We start from the raw sequence: 17,868 nt of genomic DNA, 5'->3' as shown, positions 1-17,868 counted from the left end.
GGATAACAGGAGGGAAGTTCAACCCCCTTTTTTGTTGATCATTGTGTTAATTTTTAGTTTAGCATCTTTAAAAAAAAAAAAATGAACTAATGATTGAGTAAAGGAGGGATGCCCAGTGACTGTCTTTTACGGGGGAGTTCTATGTAAACAGAGGAAAAATGACAACTTATTATTTATTTAATCATTTATTTTTTGCAAAGAACACTAAAAATGTTTACAAAAGCATTGTAGAAACATTTGTGCAGTGTAATTTATCAAAAGTAAGAATGGATATCATTTTGAAATGATTTTGCACCTAACATGACATTAAGATTGTCATTTTCAGCAGCAAAAACTTCATTGCAGGCGACAGCAAAAAATCTGAACCAATTTAGAGGAAATGTTGATGCATCAGAATGTCAAAAGGGTAAAACAAATTCCAAATGCTACATTAGTAATAACATAGTGTTACTTAAAAAAAATAAAATAAAAAAAAAGCAGATTACGTAAACAAGGATGATATGGCACCAAGAGTACATCCCTGATTGGCAGGCTTCATTCATCTAAGCAGAAGGTTAGATTGCACATTTTATGCATCCCGCAAATCATGACACTTTAGCAATCCCAACTAGTCTTCCCTAAAGACATTCAGCCTTCCATTGACAACCACACCAGTCTGACACATCCCAGCAGACCCACTGTGATTACAGATGTCAACACACATACCTACATATCGCAAGGCATTCTGCTTCACTCTACTCATACTGACTTTGCACAGCAAGACATCTGGCCTCCATTAAAGAAAACAAAAAAAACACACACAACCACAATGCTGTGTTTACAAAAATGTAGTTATATAAAACACATTTTTTGAAATGATCACAACCAAGGGTTTAACATGTCTATAAAAAAAATGTTTGTCTTCAAAACAAATCCGATATTGCGGTCAATATATAATACTGAGTGTTTTATCACATGGCAACACTTACTTATTCATTTATACAAATTCAAACTGATAATGGTATCAGAATTTTAGAACTTGAAATTGTAACTTTTAATTTCAGTAATACTGTTCTTATTTTGCCTCCATTTAAGCAGGTGTAGAAGTGGAGGGATATTGGCTTAAAGTAACAACATTGGGACAGGTCCATCAGGGTATCTTTGGTCAAATGTGCTGGGGTTGTGAATGAACAACAACTACTTGAGCATAAGCAGTCAACCATGGTTTCCAGGGCGCATGCCTGTCAAGGTTAAGGTCTAAAGGTTCAAGTCACAAAGTGTCTTACAGCATCTGCACCTTGGTGCACCACCAAATCCAGCAGCTACAATCCTGAAGGCTTCCGTAAGGGCTCATCATTCAGGCCATTCCTAACACTGACTGTTGTGCACATCACTGTAAAAGCCAAAAGGCTGACGGTTATCCCAAACAATCTATAGCTAAACCAACACTCCGACCATTTCCCTTTGTTTACAACAGAAACAAGTCTCAATAAACACGTGAAATGTTCCAGTTCTCAAGTCAACCCTTTTGACAAAATTGATACCACAGAAATCATAATATGTAACAATAATGCAATCGTGTTTATAAAAAAAGTTTGAAACATGTTATATGCACGTGTGGTTAGCTGAGATGATCAAATTGAAAATATGAAACATGAAAATAAAGCAAAGGGCATGTGAACTATTTGTTCTCGCCAACGATTTACAAAAAACCTGGTCCAGTGCAGTAAGTTTGTAGCTTTTCTGCTGATTTCTAATGAAGATTAGTTCCCAGCCCAAAGAAAAAGCATAAAAGTTATTTCATTAGCAGCAAAATACTATAAGAATCATTCATTCAAGTACAAGAATGATAAATTGAAGAGCCATTCATAAATTGTGAAATAACACCTGAAACATGAACATGAAGAGGACAGTGAAATGATTGGACCATGAAACCAGTGAAATGATTTGACCATGAAACGTATTGAATCAAACTTAAGTGGAAATAAGGGGGAAATAAACTAATTTTCCTGATGAATATCTTCAGAAATATCAGTCAGGTGCTCAAATATAATCCAGAGAGTTGGAATAAAACAAAGAAATATTAAAAGTGATTCCATTTTTCATCCCCCTCATCTGAGTGTGTGCAGGCTTTTCCCCTAGAACCGTGGAGAGTTAAGACATGTAAACACCTGGCCACATGGACACCACACCAATGGAGTTCTATTGTGCTTTCAAGTTCTTCTATTACAAAGACAAAAGATATGGTGAATCAATGGACCCCACACACACACACACACACACACACACACACACACACACACACACACGTGCACACACACACACTTCAATATGGCTCTTCTCTGTATGGGATTGGGTGCAGTCTGACTGTTCAGTTGATGGTATATGTTATTGCCATGCAGAAGACATAAGGCAGAACATTTGCTTTCAAGTCTCGCTTGTAAGTTTTGAACAAATATCTTATTTTTCACTGTGAAAGAAGTTTACAAATGCATCATGATTCCAGGATCGTGCCTCTGGTATTTTAAAGGTAACCTTAGAGAGTGTCTGTCTGTCTGTCTGTCTGTCTGTCTGTCTGTCTGTCTGTCTGTCTGTCTGTCTGTCTGTCTGTCTGTCTGTCTGTCTGTCTGTCTGTCTGTCTGTCTGTCTGTCTGTGACAAGGATATGATTTCATCATGATGGAGATCAAATGGGCTAGTGTGACCAAGCAATGGCATCATTTATGTTATAAAAGCACTTGTAAAAAGAGAAATAAAAAAAAAGGCTAGGAAAATCTTTAGGTCAGTAGTGCTACATTTAAGTGGTTCTTGGTCTGCCAGTGCACTTGGCAAAAGGACACACATACACATGCACACACGCATACCTACACAATACCATGACAAGATGGTGCCCCCCCCCCCCTCCAACCCCCTACATATACAAAAGGTTAGATGATTTAGCCTTTAGCGGATTCATTCTCCCATAGTAAAAAAGGACTGCATATGAACAATGCTCTCATCTCTCAGCGAACCCGGTACAGTAGTGGAGATTCACCAGGGACACAGCACTAACTTCGAACGGGATTTTTCAGTCAGGTTTGCCCCTTAGAATGTGACCAAAGCAAAGTAACCTCTACTCCATTTATCTCATGACCCCACAAGAGTTCTTTGGCCTCTACTTAGAAAACACACAGACAGTATTGATCGCTGAGCACACAGCTCAATTTGAGAACGTACTATACCCTATCATGCAAGACCCTCGCCGCCAACTTTTTAACACTGACAAACTTGCTTAAAGAATACCATATATAGCATTGGGATTTTTTACATATGGTAAAGAGAACCAAGAGGCCGATACTCATTAAAACACACTGAAATGAGAGGGTGAATACATTGAAAATGCCTTGAATGATGTCTTCAAGCTAAACTTAAGCGCACTGAGGACAGTAGAAATTAGACAGAAAGCACCCCTGGAAGCTAAAGGCTCATTGGTCAGAAGCCCTCATGACCTCAACACTTCTGGGCCTCCACGGGTGACATGGCAATGTAGGAGCCGTTCCTCATTGGCTGGCTCGTGCGGTTTTCAGACGAATCTTCTGGCTTGTCACTGACTTGTGTGTAAGCGGTGTCCTCTTTGGCCGTCTGTAGAAAAGCCAATGTATGAAAAAAAGAAGTGAAATTTACAAATATGCAAGAATATGACATATCAAACAGTATTTAAAGAGACTGAATCTGCACTCTTTACAGAATTGGAGACAACAGTGATCAAATAAAATAGATAAAAAGAAAATGTTGTAAATCATTGCATACTCTGCTTCTGTACTCATACTGAAATATTAGCATTTTTAAATGTAATTTACGCCAAGTAATGCAAAGGAACAAAAGGGGGAAAATGAGGACTTACAGCAAAAGAATGAAAAGCTTCAGTAAAATCAATACGTTTTACTTCACTCTGAATAGGAACGGAAAAAAGGATTGAATTAAAAAACATAACTCCATCAAAATACAGCCACCTTTTCAATGAATTATTAGGGTTGAATTAAAAAATATAACTCCATCAAAATACAGCCACCTTTTCAATTAATCATTAGGGTTGCTACATTTCGATGAAATGTGTTGTGTATTTACATTCCTTCAGGCACACAACTCATCCAGTCAGTAATAATCCAAAAACATAACTGGCAAAAGCTCATATTCTGTACCTTCACACTGGGGGTCCCAGGCTAACATGAGACCCAGACAGCATGTCTCTAATCTCACACGTATGTTCATTCATTTATTTTGGGCCGGAGGTAGGCAATGTCTTGCATGATCACCTCTATTCATGATCACGGTTTTATCAGGCATATGCATGTGTGTTGTAATCAGGCATATGCATGTACTTTTAACGTTATCAATGGATTTGCATTTATTTTCTTTCTGTGGTTCAAGGTTGGTGATCTAGCTCTTCAGGATACTTCAGTGTGAACATCTTCACAGCTTGGGGCTAACACACAACCTTAGTCTCATGATAAGTATCTTTAGCCCAGGGCTGAGTACAGTGTGAAGGCACAGAGAGTAGGACCACATGTAGTGAGTTAGAAAAAAATAAAGTATCTGTAGTTACACATTACACTAATAGAGATCTGTATGTCTACACTTTAGTAGCTCGTGTTATAGGTCATCTTGCCACTTGCTTACAAAACTATGTACAAAACTATCACAGAATTTTCATATAAAAGGGCCCTACTTTGAGGGCGAACACGCCGGGCGGAAACAGAAGCACATGCGCACTGTTGCACAAAAAGACACGATTCCAAGCGAGCGGTAAAGGAGTGGTCAAAGGCACTAAGTGGACAGAGCCAGGCTGAAGTGAATTAGTGAAACGTTTGGTTAAAGAGGACCTATTGCCCAAAGGACACGGCAGAGGGAGAAACTCTCCCCCACAGAAACCACTCGTCTCAGCTGCCTGAAACAACTTGTTGGAATTTCAGCCCTTTTGCCTTGTTGCAAAATGACGCAATCGCGTCACACACCCTTACTGCCCGCCTAGCTGACTAATCCTAGCACATTGGGTTCATCAAACATTGACATTGTACATTGCTGAGCAAGCCTTCTAAACTGAATGAGTCAGACGGGATAATAATCTAGGGAGACGGCAATATCGCCACAGGTTCTATACAGCGTTTTACAAGGAATAAACCTTAGTACCTCTGGTCAGACCAGTTTTAAAATACACTAGCCACATTTATCCAACTGACCGTTCTATTGTTATGGGTATGGGATTTTGAAGTACACTAGCCACATCTCTTGACCTGACTTATATTGTTATGGGTATGGGATTTTAAAATACACTAGCCACTAGCACTCTGAGATTCTGCTGGAATGAAGAGTGCTCTACAAATAAAATTAATTATTATTATTATTATTATTATTATTATTATCTGTTGACCTGACGTATATTGTTATGGGTATGGGATTTTAAAATACACTAGCCACTAGCACTCTGAGATTCTCCTGGAATGAAGAGTGCTCTCCAAATAAAATGAATTATTATTATTATTATCTCTTGACCTGACGTATATTGTTATGGGTATGCGATTTTGAACGTGTTAAATAAGAAAATGTTTTGCTCACTGGCATGGCATGCTTTCGTTATCATTTCGTCAAAATCGAAATAGTCCATCTCATGCCCATTCTGGAGAATTAATTTAGGCCTAAATGTAAAGTGTCCAAAGCTCACATCTGAAATGTTAAATGTTTCAGCAGACATTGTGGGAGCAGAAGAAACCCGTCTTTTTTCTTTTAGTAGGCTACATTCACCCGTTTCCCAAAAAGTATTATCTACAATGATCGAAAGTAATCTTAAACTTTTACTGCTACAGCATATTAAGTGTGTGTGTCAGGTCACTAAGGTGAAACGTTATCCTTTAAAATGGCTTTTTTTTTTACTTAGACCACTGGATCAACCATATGTACCATAGGTAGACATATGAAGGCAATCATTGGCATAGCATAAGGCTGCTGGTGACTGTAGATATAATGACAATATGGGATATCCCTGAGACAGGGAAAGAACCTCATGCGTGAAACGCAAAAGCAGCATTGACCAGTATGAATGGGGAATCCTTAAGCTATGGGAGGTTGCAAGCCAACTTTATGTTGATGAATCTAAAACACGGGGACCTGAATGCAATGGCTTTCTGTATTCCATTACGGCAAAGAAAAGAGCTCTTTTGAGGAAAATGCGCTGGTGTGGCACGGCATTTCTTCTTCTGCCTTAGTCCAATTAGACTCCAAAATGTGAATAGAAGAACTTTTGTCTATTTACATCATGGACGACATTCGCTTGCTGCTGACTGAGCACTTCATTTAAGTTGGACAAATTTAGAAGAAGACATGCCAGTCTTTCAAGGGGTTTAACTGTTAAGTCTGCCAGAATATGATTTAACTTTTGAGGTCTTCAGCCGTTTTCGCTCTCAAGCTAGGGCCCACAACGTCATATGAGAATGCAGTGTGAAGGTGCCATTTATCTGCCACAGATGAACAAGAAGCTCCATTCTATAAAATAATGTCCCACACTAACCTTCTCCTGGCGCGAGCGACACACTAGAACGATGAGGACCAGCAGAAGGATGGCACCCATTCCCACAATGATGAGGGGGAAATTGGACACCAGTGTGACGATGAGCAGCAGAGTCCTCATCTGGGCAGCAGATTCATCATCGATAGTGGCAGTCTGGAGACACAGACACAGTTACAGGTAGGTTAAGGGTTTGAGTTCATCCTTTCTCTAGTAGTTCAAGAACAGCTCTGTACATTTCAGTAGGTATCAGGACTGCAAAACTTCAAGGAGTATCTCTTACCTCATTTACAAACATGAGGGGGAAAATAGTCCCATTGAGATGTTTCGTTTTACTGAAAAAAAAGAGGGAAATGTGGTTAGAATGCAAGGTTGTTAACCATTTACATTTGAAATATTGAACTAGACGAATGTCAGCATGATTTGTGTGATTACTCACGGGAAGCCGGAAACTCTCTGTAGAATGATGTTCAGCTGGGCTCTCTTGCAGGCACGGATAGGCAGGCCTGTCGTCTGGAGGAGAAATGATTCATGTTCTTTAACTACATGCACTGATCGATCTATCCAAAGGTGGCACAAGTCACATGTTATCAGGTTAATCAGAGAGCAGAAAGCAGAAATGTCCGCCCATGCTTCCTGAAGACGCCCATAGGTTGGACTGCCATGATGGACTAGTGCCCATGACAAAACCCATTTGATTTCTGTCCATACTTTTTTACAATAAGCCTCAATCTCGTGTCTCCTATTACTAGTTCTAATGTAAATATGAGCATTTGCAAATTAACATATCCAAGTGTGACACCGGTGGTATATGAGGCATACAGTGTGTGGGTAGTAGAAAATAATGCACTTTGAGGTATTGATAAAGCTGTGCACATTTTCTTCCTTGCCAATTATCCCTAATCTATTTTTGTCTGGTCTCTATTCTACAATACATTTTGGTTTTAAAAAGGAACTAGTTTTGGCTATGTAGTTCTGTGATCCAGGACGGACCACCCCGCAAAATGTAAGAAAAGCTTTTAAGGCATGACATTGCCAACTGTATTGCCAAGTTAGCATGCCAGCAAGCCTTTATCAGTGCCAACTGTGCTGTCGTTGTTTTTTTTAAGTTGGACCAAAAAACTCAAACCTACCGGATTCAGGTCCAGATAGGTTTCATGTTCTTCCTTATTTGGGTGCATCCCCTCAATGGCATTTATGTATTTGTCCTCAGCCTGATAGAAGTGTGGGAAGGAGACGACTATTGGTGCACCTGAAGAAGACAGAGGAGAAACAAAGGGTTTTTAAAGCAACGTACGAAAATCTAACATAGCTTGCATTTAATAACAGGTATACCAATCCTTCCAGGATTTTGAGATGATTGTGATCAAAATGACAGAATATGTGATGGTGATTTCTAAATGTTTGCAAAAACTTCTGCGATTATTGTTTCTCTACAAACTCCACTTAAAGGGAAATTTAGGGACTCTTCAACCTGGGCCCAAGTTTTAGATCTTTTTGGGTCCAAACTTTTACTAAGAACAATTAACAATCAAAATCGGTCCATTATGGAGTTAGAACGTTATAACTGGCAACCGCAAAACAGCTATACAAGTAATCCCATGGGGCAAGCATCTGCGTCAAAGTAAACCGCTTGTTAACACCACTGACAGGCTCATAATGTTATTAGCCAATTTGTATTGGTCTTGAGTGGAGATTGCATGGAAACATCACCGATATTCTACTTACTGAAATTATCCTTCAATAGTCCTACGCGTGAATTTAGGAATGTGCCTTTACTTTTAAATGCCATCTCCACTCAAGACGACCGGCTGAATAAATACCAATTGGCTAACAGTTGGACACAACAACGTGCCTAAAGTATAAGATCATGTTTGAACTTTGAACTTTATTCAAAATTTCACAACTGAAAGCAAGGCAGAATAACATAATGTGTACGTAGTTCATTCAACTTTAAAAGAGAGAACAGTTGAGCTGTAGATCCGGCTGCGTCATGAACGTTAAGCTTCCGTCTAATACCGAGCTACCTTCACTGCGATCATCAATCCATCACACAACTGACACCAAACGAGTGAGAAGCAGTGGCAGTGGTTGTGACTGACTGTGCCTAACCTTATACCACCACCAGGAGGCCAGAAGAAGCATAAATGAGCAGCAATCAAGGCTTATTTTCTGAAAATATGCAGCGCTGCCGAAATGTTTTTTTTTTTGCATTGAATTTGCGAATCATGTGAATGATTGGACTGGTAAACATACAGTGATGTCATTACATCATTTACCATCACATTTTGTGTATTTGAAAAATGTGATAAGATATCATGGGAAACTAGGGAACTGCCTCGTCCTGTTTAAGTGAAGTCTGAGCTAAGTGTATTGTGCTTTGGAAAGTCAAGGCTATGACTCAGTGAGGAGGAAACATATGAGGAACTGTGTGCTCTTCGACATACAACTTTAAGTGTCAGTGTGACATTTCATTTCACATGCCAAGAGTGTGGTCATTGAAACAGAGCTCATTCATATTCAAAAGACTTCATGTACTACATGTGCTTATATTCATTATTAGTGATAATCACATCACTATTAACTTTTCTTTTTCATTCCAAGAAAAGAGAAGAAATACTTCTTTAAATGATTGAGAAGTGCAACCACAATATTATTCAGCACACCTCATAAATATTATATCAATAAAATATAAATATCATAGTATATAAAGTAGGGCTGGGCAAGTTAACGCGTTAATGTCGCATTAATCCATCAATCATTTAACGCCGACAATTATTAACGCGCGTTAACGCAGGTTTTATTATTCTAAATGTCTGTTGTCACAGGCTTTTATTTTGTAAAAGTTTGCCTGTGACTGCTGTGGAACCGGAAAAGGAAATACATTTGCGGTAAAACACTTATGGTTAAACAAACATGGAGAAGGGTACGGAGATTTTACATGGGCATTTTCAATTTAAAGTTCTTAAAGACGGTCACCATCACACGGAGAATACACAAGTTATATGAAGAGGAGAGGACTGCAAAAGTGGCGGTTTGTTTCTGCGGATGCTCTTCATCATGTCCAGGGTAGAATTCCATCTGGTTTGAACGTCTTGCATAAGCGACTCCTTCTTCTGTCCATGTTCAACTTGTTGTTGCTCTAATTCTGCTGCACTTGCTGGACTGTGTTTAAAGTGCCCCACAACCTTTCTGCACTTGGCCAGGACATTGTCAAACGCACTGTTATGCAGAGATACTGTGACAGAACGCTGGAGACTGTGGGCGAAGTAGGGGACATGATCAAAAGGCAGTTGTCTTGCAGCAGCGATCATATTTCGTGCACTATCTATGCTAAGTGTGGCGACTTGACACATTCCACTGCTGTGCAACGTCAGTAAAGTGTCTGGCGGACCGGCACACGTTTCAGCATAATGTCTCTCCTCAGTTTTCATAGTCAAAGCATGTGAATGCAGCGCCCACTTTTCATCGATATAATGCACTGTAACTCCGAGGTAATTGTGGTATCTGAGTTTGCTGTGGGTTGAGTTAATCTGATTGAACTGTCAATCTTGTTCATAGCTCTTCCCTTTGTAAAGTCCTACAGTAGGCTATGTTAGAAAATAAAAAATGTCTTTACAATTAAATACACCTTGGCTAACTTCCTTATAGGTTTGCTGTTTCTGGTTTACGTAAATGTAATCACATTTTTGGTGCTTCACCACACTCTAACATTAATGCAGTGGCAATAAGCTTTAGTTTTGTGTTTGATACAATTGTTTAAGTTGAAATTAACACAAATTATTTATTTTATTTAACTGCTACTATATAAAAATGCTGATGTTAAGTGTTTGTTTGCACAACCAATGTAATGGCACTATATACACTACTTTTTAATTCATCTTTGGAATTTGCGTATAAAAATGCGATTAATCGCGATTAATCAGGGAAATAATGCGTTTAATCGCGATTAAAAATTGTAATCGTTGCCCAGCCCTAATATGAAGAAATACTACATACTGTCAATAGCCCACCAATGGATAGCCCACCAATGGATTCTGTCACTTGCTTTTTTTAGGCAGACGTGCATCGACTGGTTATGACAAAGGTCAACGCAGGACGACACGTTGCAAACCCAAATGCTGCATTGGCATCAGGTTGGTAAATGGAAATCAGGTCATTGATTAAACCACAGCAGTTTGCTGACAGATCTACATCATCCGGTGTCTTTTAGAACACGCATCATTCAAACTGATCCTCGCACGAGAAGGAAAACGTTACCTGCTTATATTATGTTTTACAAAAGAGCCTCGCTCACAGTATGGCTGCACCATTGCACTCTCTTCACACATGTATGTTTGGGACGCATTCAAACGACACTCTCATGGTACATATACTATCCATTTTTAAATATCATAAGGTTTGGAGGATGGACATTCAAAACCTCCACGAGTTATTTTGGTAGGAGATAAAATGACATCAGAGGAAACTGCCCGAGTTGGCAGCCCTGATAATAATTTACATAGCTAGACCAAAATACCTGTGCTAGGCTACTCTGGTTAGGCAGCCAACAGGAAATCACAAACAAGGGATTCTTACATGGTTTTCACATAAACCATTAACTATCTAGCAGGTATAGGACAACATCTACAAATATTATTATTATTATTAGAGGAAGAAGTCTGCCACTCGTACATGATTCAAGCAATAAAGCTTTGATTTGGCATTATGCATACTAGCAGCAGTGATTTACAGAGGAAACCACGTTTAAGATGAGGTTATCCCAGAGTGGTTTTAAACCTCCTAAATAATGAACCATGTGTGTGTTCAAGAGAAAGCCTATACACCAGCCTGTAGAGTAAACACACAGCCCATTACATCTGAAGTGGATTGGTGTATTAGGGAGGGAGGGTTTTTATTTACCTTCCCGGCAGACGCTGACTTTGAGCACACCTTTGCCCAGGCAATCACCAGCAGGGACACAAAAGCCGGCATTGGCAGGATTTTTGTCCGGGCTCTCTAGCACGTCAGAAGGTGGGGCAAATCGGTAAGCAGGAATGCCCTTTACAACTTCGTCCCGCACATAGCCAAGATGAATGGATCTGTGTCAGTGAGTTCAAAGAACATTTCAGTAACAGAGAGCGCACACACACACACACACACACACACACACACACACCCTGGAAACATAACTAAAATGTTCCCATTACTGCAAATGTACCATCAGCCGCCTGGTAAAAAAGCTTGGTGATCATTTTATTTTCCTAATATTGATTTTGCCATGACCATCACTATTTAGTTCAGCAGGATAACAATAATTTCATTCTCCTATAAAGTATAAAGCCGATTCGAGCACAAAAACATTGGGGTCGCTAAGGCCACTCTGAAGAGGACCGTGAGCTACATCGCTAGTATTTCTGTAGGAGGAATCTAGTTCAACTTCGGCTTCCATGTACAAAAAAGAAAACAGGTCTCTTTATATCCTCTGGTTTCCAGTAAGAACTGGGTGTGTTCAATTGTTAAAGCAAATACACACCTGGGGTATTATGGGATATTTCACACGTCATGTTTAACTTTAAGACAAACATGAGCAAAAGCACACAAGACAAATAACACTGTTTCATTAAACAGAATGAAATGACAAAAGCTGATCAGGGATCAGTAGAACAATATAGACTGTACCGGCACAAGTCGGCTGCAAAAATGTACAAGAGTTCATCTCTTGATAGAAGAGGGTGGAACACACTGCCATCTGTCCCATTGATCATGTTGCTCTGGTTGGACGACCACCATGACATTTGTCTGCAGGAGACCAAAATCACACAAATATATTAGTCACCAATGTATTATTCACCAAGGTATTCATTCACATGATTCAAGCCTGTTTGGAATGCTTTCGAAAGCTAAATGATACTGAAACGCTTTCGTGTATATAAGAATCCACTTGTACTTGCACCATTTGTTCCAACCTTTAAATGTGAACAGATCTGACTAAATCATTCAGATATTTACCGTAATCCATTCCACGTGTCGATCTTTCCGTAGTTCAAGTAATCGTTTTCACCAGTATTGAAGACAAATTCTCCTTCATGGGTTCCATTTTTCTGTGTAGCATTAAAAAGAAAAGACTTTGCTATGATCTCTACTGTGTACATTCTAAGTGCTGTACAGAAAGTGAAGACAATTCTGTGATTTTCAGTACTGTGTCCTGATATTCTAAATACTCCCCACCCCTTCTTAAATTGACAAGGCCAAAACACTTTGGGACCACCTATGGTATAACCATAAACCGAGTACCCAAACCTGATATTGAAGGTAATGTTTAATGTTTATACTTGTATGAGAAAGAGAAAAGAAAGAGAAAAAAGGGTATATTCTAGTAGTAAAAACAGGAGGACATGAACTACCATAGGATACATTTACAAAATCAAGACTTGCCTCATAGAATATCCCTAGAACAAATATAAAACAATAGAACTTGGAATTGTTTTTCAATCATAGTGCCGATATCATGCTGCCCGTGCTGGTCATAGTCACTGGTTGAAACGTATCTGCTCCACACAGTTTCTGCATTTATGGCTTGTTAACCAGCTAGCCAGAGGAAATTACTCAAGGACAAATTTTAGTGGTCCCATCCCTTCTGGGGCATAAACGCCCTCTTGGACTTTCATACCACACTTGCACGTAGGAATATCTGCTACTATCTTGTAGGGCGTTCTGCTGGGCAGGAAAAGCTTTTTAAACTCTCGCTTGACTCTAGGAGATGAGTCTACAAAAGTGCTGACTTTAAGAAGCACTACATGCTGCCATGCTCAAACCTCCCGCTTGTCTCCAGGAGATGAGTCTACACATGTGCTCACTTTAAGAGCACTTCATGCTGCCATGCATTTCTACTCGCAAGTGAGCACTTGTGTGAGGTATGTTTGACATACATTCAAATCGATGACAGGAGGACAAAGACAACAATTTTCCCAAAATGCAAAGCAGATGCTTACCTTATACATGAGTCCAAAATACTCATCAACGTCAGGTTTCAAGGAGTGCAGTTTCGACATCAAAGGATGCTTGAAACCCCAAAGAATCTCCTGAACTGTTTGAGTCATGAAGATATTGATATTCTGGGAGTGCATCCAAAAGGCCACCGCAGTGCGAAGGAAGAAGTTGTAGGTGTTCAGCTCATTCATCACAGCCTACAAGGAATGAGGGAGAGAGAGGAAGGCTGAGCAGAAGGCTTCTGTGGAAAGGTCATTTGGCATGAGAACCGGTCCAAAACAGACCCATAGAGAGCTCAAACACAATAGACACACACGCATACTCACCACAACAGGAATGTTGACTGTAGTCAAGAGGTCAACCTCTGGATCGCCCACAGACTTTTCCCGCAAAAACACAAAGCTTTTTGGATTTAAGGCGAAAATCTTTGTGCCATTCTCCAGAAAAGTCACATTTTCTCGTGGTCGATATTCCCTGAAAGAGCATGACCGATACATGTGAAAGTACACATTTCCAACACCTTAAAATTTCATAATTGCTTTGGAAAAGGAAACGCTTTGGTTGTTTATGTTGCAAGCTGACACGTCCTTGACAGTATGCCAATGTTTTACACTGAAACCTTGATAATAATCTTGATCTTGATGTTCCTGGCAGTCACAACAACGATGAGGGGCATTTCTCAGGGACGAAACAGGGATTTCCTTGGAAATGACATCCGTTTAACCCACAACCAGTCAAACACCATGTTTACATTGACATGTTTGCCCTGCAGATTTCCCTTCTGAGTATTTCCGTGCAGCTGAGTATATTGGCCACATGATCTGCGAATTCAGCCCTTCAGAGAATGATTTTTGAATAATTCCAAGCTGGCTTATTCAAACTTTTGACTTCTAGTGGTGTATCTTGTATTTCCCCAGTAAAAACTAAACATCTGTTAAGGAGACACTTCAAAATGTTTTTCCCATACCTGTAAGTGTAGGGCCCTATTTGTGTAACTGAAGGCTTTCCACCAGCTAGAACAACATCGGGGTTGGAGACGTTGAAAAAATAATACTCCATGTAAACGGGTGGAGGAGGGTTAATCCATCCATCTAAGACTCGACTGTTTTCAGTCAAAGTAATTTCCTGAAGAAAAAGAAAAACAGAGGTCAAGGCACACAACAGACAATGTCCCCTTGTCAAAACATGTGCAGGCAAAAACATCACAAGGCCACTCATTTCCAAGTATCTGTGAAATTCCTACCAGATATAAGGTTACTTACAATATTTTATACAATCATTCTCTGAGTCCTTATGAATTTTACAAAGCAGTGTAAGCAAAAATATGTTTATCTGCAATGTTAATGATACAACATCTGGGGAAAAATAAAACGTACGCATTTAACTACGCCTGATAAAATTGACGCTGTAAAAACTGTTACAATACAAAACATTTAATAAAAGATACAGTTTGCATTTCAGGCGAAAGGTTTCTGATATATGAGCTCAACAGCCAATCAGATTTTACCCCTCCCTTCCGTGCTCCTCACAGTGTGTGTAAAGTGTGGTTGAAACAGATCATGTTAATATAAAATGTTTCATAAATCAGAACAGCTTAACTTGTCATTGGCATGGTGTGACGAAAAAGGTAGCCTGAGCCTTCAAACTTCACACTTGAACCACCTTCAACTAAGATGGCCTTCAGTTAAGATTAAATCTCATTGCAGAGCTATTTTACCAACCTTGGGAATGGGATGAGAAAGGCAGTTGTCATGCACCAATCATCAAAACGAAAATATTTTCAAATCCAAATAAACATACCACAATCATCTTTACAAATCCTCAATCCATTACCTGTGTGAATATCCCACACAACACTACAATTAACGAGGAACAATTTTTGTTTTAATTTAAGGAAAATTAGCTAACCAAGTTGAGCAGTTCCAGATTGCATGAACGAACTGGCATCTGTAATTTATCCTACATGCCCAAGAGGCATATAATGCTTTATACGATATTAGATCGTGTGTAGGTGAAATAACTAGACAATTACACAATATTATCATAGCCTACACATTTGGCATTGCTAGCGATTTAACTTAACACTTCTGTGTCGGCAGTGTTGCCTCACATAGGCATTAAGGCGATGGTTCTGTATTTTTAATGCTGACCTTAGATTTTAAAAGAGCAACTTCCTACTTTTTGGTTGGACAGCGGTGTCAGCTTTCGAAGGCACAATGTGACCTCTGAGACAACCCCTACATTTTGAGATTCCTCTTGAGGTCGGTACCAGGCACAAATAAAAAGTTGGAGGGCAATAGAATTCCAAGTATTTCAGAGAAAGGTAGCCTCGCAATCCTTTTGCAGTGAGAAGACCCTTCCCCCTACGCATTCTCCGAGACACCTCCCAACCACCACTACACTAGCGCTGACCGGCATATGTAGGAATAGACATGGAACCCCACCGAGACGACGGAAGTAGAGAGGTTAACCTAAACCCAACGATAGAATATGATTTCGCATCACATGGTTGGTTGACTTGAGATTAAATTGGCCGTCTTTCTGCCCCCTACACGTGGTGTAACATTAAATGTTAAACAAAACGTTACAGAAAATAGTCCACACAAGAATTCATATAGGTATTTACTGCTTGGCTACACTTTCTCAGTGACTGGAGAACGAAATAAACATTTTCCTGTTACACTGATTCATTAACGTTACACCATATAATGTCCGCATCAAGTTAAAGTTCCTTGACTGAAGAGATTTAAAACGCACAGCCTAAATGTACGCTTACTGTTGATTTAACGTTACTTGAATTATACCTTTAGCTACAAAGCTAACAAACCACACTTGCTGAGAGAGACCATCTTACCTTTTTCAAGCGACTGTGGATCATCGTTTGGAAGACTTGAGCCACAAGAAGCGCGATCCCGAGAATTAGTAGATGAGCACAGACAATTCCCGTACCATAAATGGCACACGATCTTCTCGTCATATTGTAATGTGAGAGTATGACTGATGTAGATTAAGCCCAGTTTTTACCCTACCTAATACTAACGCTGAGAGTCTCTGACAACCACTCCTTTTTTGAATCCGGTTTTCTTTCGTCTTTCCTCGTCAAAGTACTGATCGACTGACCTATCGGACGCCCTGTCCTTTTCTTTACTTCAAAATAAATTTCCTTCAACTCTTAACAGAGAGACAACATGCCTCTTCCGTGGTTTCAACAGAGATAACTGCAGCTGTGACTATACCAGCTGATGTGCAGTGGACGGAGGAACACCTCTGCTCCCTCCCTACTAATTTAAATGAACACGGTCATGCGAGCACAGACGTTTGGGTGATTGAGGCAGTGGGTGTGTTTTAGCTTCACACTTTATTATAGTAACTCCTTACCAGTTATTGTAACGTGATTTTTGCTATTTTCTAAATAATGTTGATCAAGTTCCACTGCGCCTAACAAGATAAATTACGAAGTTAAGTTGGAAAACAATCACTTTAAAGTCGAAATGGTATCGCATGTCTTGTACAATTCATGGCTGGCCAAGGTTCTAAATCATTTTAACGATTGTAAATAATACTGAAATGATTTGGCTTAACCTACTTAGCGATTTGTTTTACAAGTTTTAGAAATAGACTCCCGTCGGTTGTTCCCGGATAAAATAATATTGAAGTCAACATTCATAAGAGACACCACGATGTTCATAACCAATACAAGGTAATTCCATGCAAGAGGAATGTTCTGTGTTTGTATTTCGGCAAAACGCGAATGGCAGTTATAGAATTCTGTATGGTTCCTTAAGAATCTCCACTGGCCACATGAATAATGTCCTGTTGCAGACAACAACGACAGTTTTCGTAATCTCTTTTGTTTAATGAACTCTGAATACTATTGGCTAAGGCAGTCCCGGACCACCATCTGAAGACCACTCCCCCTGCACTGAGATTGGTTAAACGCCGATGAGTGTGATGCAGAATTTGATCGACTGATTTTAGGGCGGGGTTTCATTAAAGGTGGAACGAGAAATCCCTGCATGGCCATCAGAGGCTCACCAGACACATATCTCACAATACATATACCTCACAATAACTACTTCTAACCTCTGAGAGTAATGTTTTATAACGGTGATTTGCAAATAGGCCTAGAGACAGTTGTTGAAATAGCTATTGACAAAATTACATAGTAGACCACCCAATGTGTGGTAATGGGGTAGGTGTAGACTAGAGAAAGGTCATCATTGAAAGCTTATAGCCTACCTGGAGGTTTGGTTTTTCTGTTGAAGAAATGAGAACTATTGTTTTCATGGTGATTGTGAACTGAGTTGACAACAGAAATACATGGAAGACCTAACATGTAGAAATTATGTAGGCTTAATGCAGAGAAAGATAGTAATT

General features: G+C 39.6%; 1 protein-coding gene across 1 annotated transcript; it reads right to left on the bottom strand.

Annotated features, from left to right (window-relative positions):
• Nucleotides 1–261: 261 nt before the first annotated feature.
• scarb2a (scavenger receptor class B, member 2a) lies at nt 262–16,664 on the bottom strand. Its single transcript, XM_080854303.1, has 13 exons — nt 16,346–16,664; nt 14,459–14,616; nt 13,818–13,965; nt 13,494–13,688; nt 12,511–12,602; nt 12,181–12,300; nt 11,422–11,600; nt 7,653–7,771; nt 6,959–7,032; nt 6,803–6,854; nt 6,523–6,675; nt 3,862–3,909; nt 262–3,599 (listed from the first exon to the last, which is right to left on the bottom strand). Exons 1-13 carry the CDS (start codon nt 16,466–16,468, stop codon nt 3,468–3,470), a joined length of 1,593 nt encoding a protein of 530 aa, XP_080710429.1. The 5' UTR covers nt 16,469–16,664; the 3' UTR covers nt 262–3,467.
• Nucleotides 16,665–17,868: the final 1,204 nt, after the last annotated feature.

Source organism: Sprattus sprattus, assembly GCF_963457725.1.
Source record: "Sprattus sprattus genome assembly, chromosome: 16".
Taxonomy (NCBI): Eukaryota; Metazoa; Chordata; class Actinopteri; order Clupeiformes; family Clupeidae; genus Sprattus; species Sprattus sprattus.
This window is presented reverse-complemented; position numbering and strand designations above follow the sequence as displayed.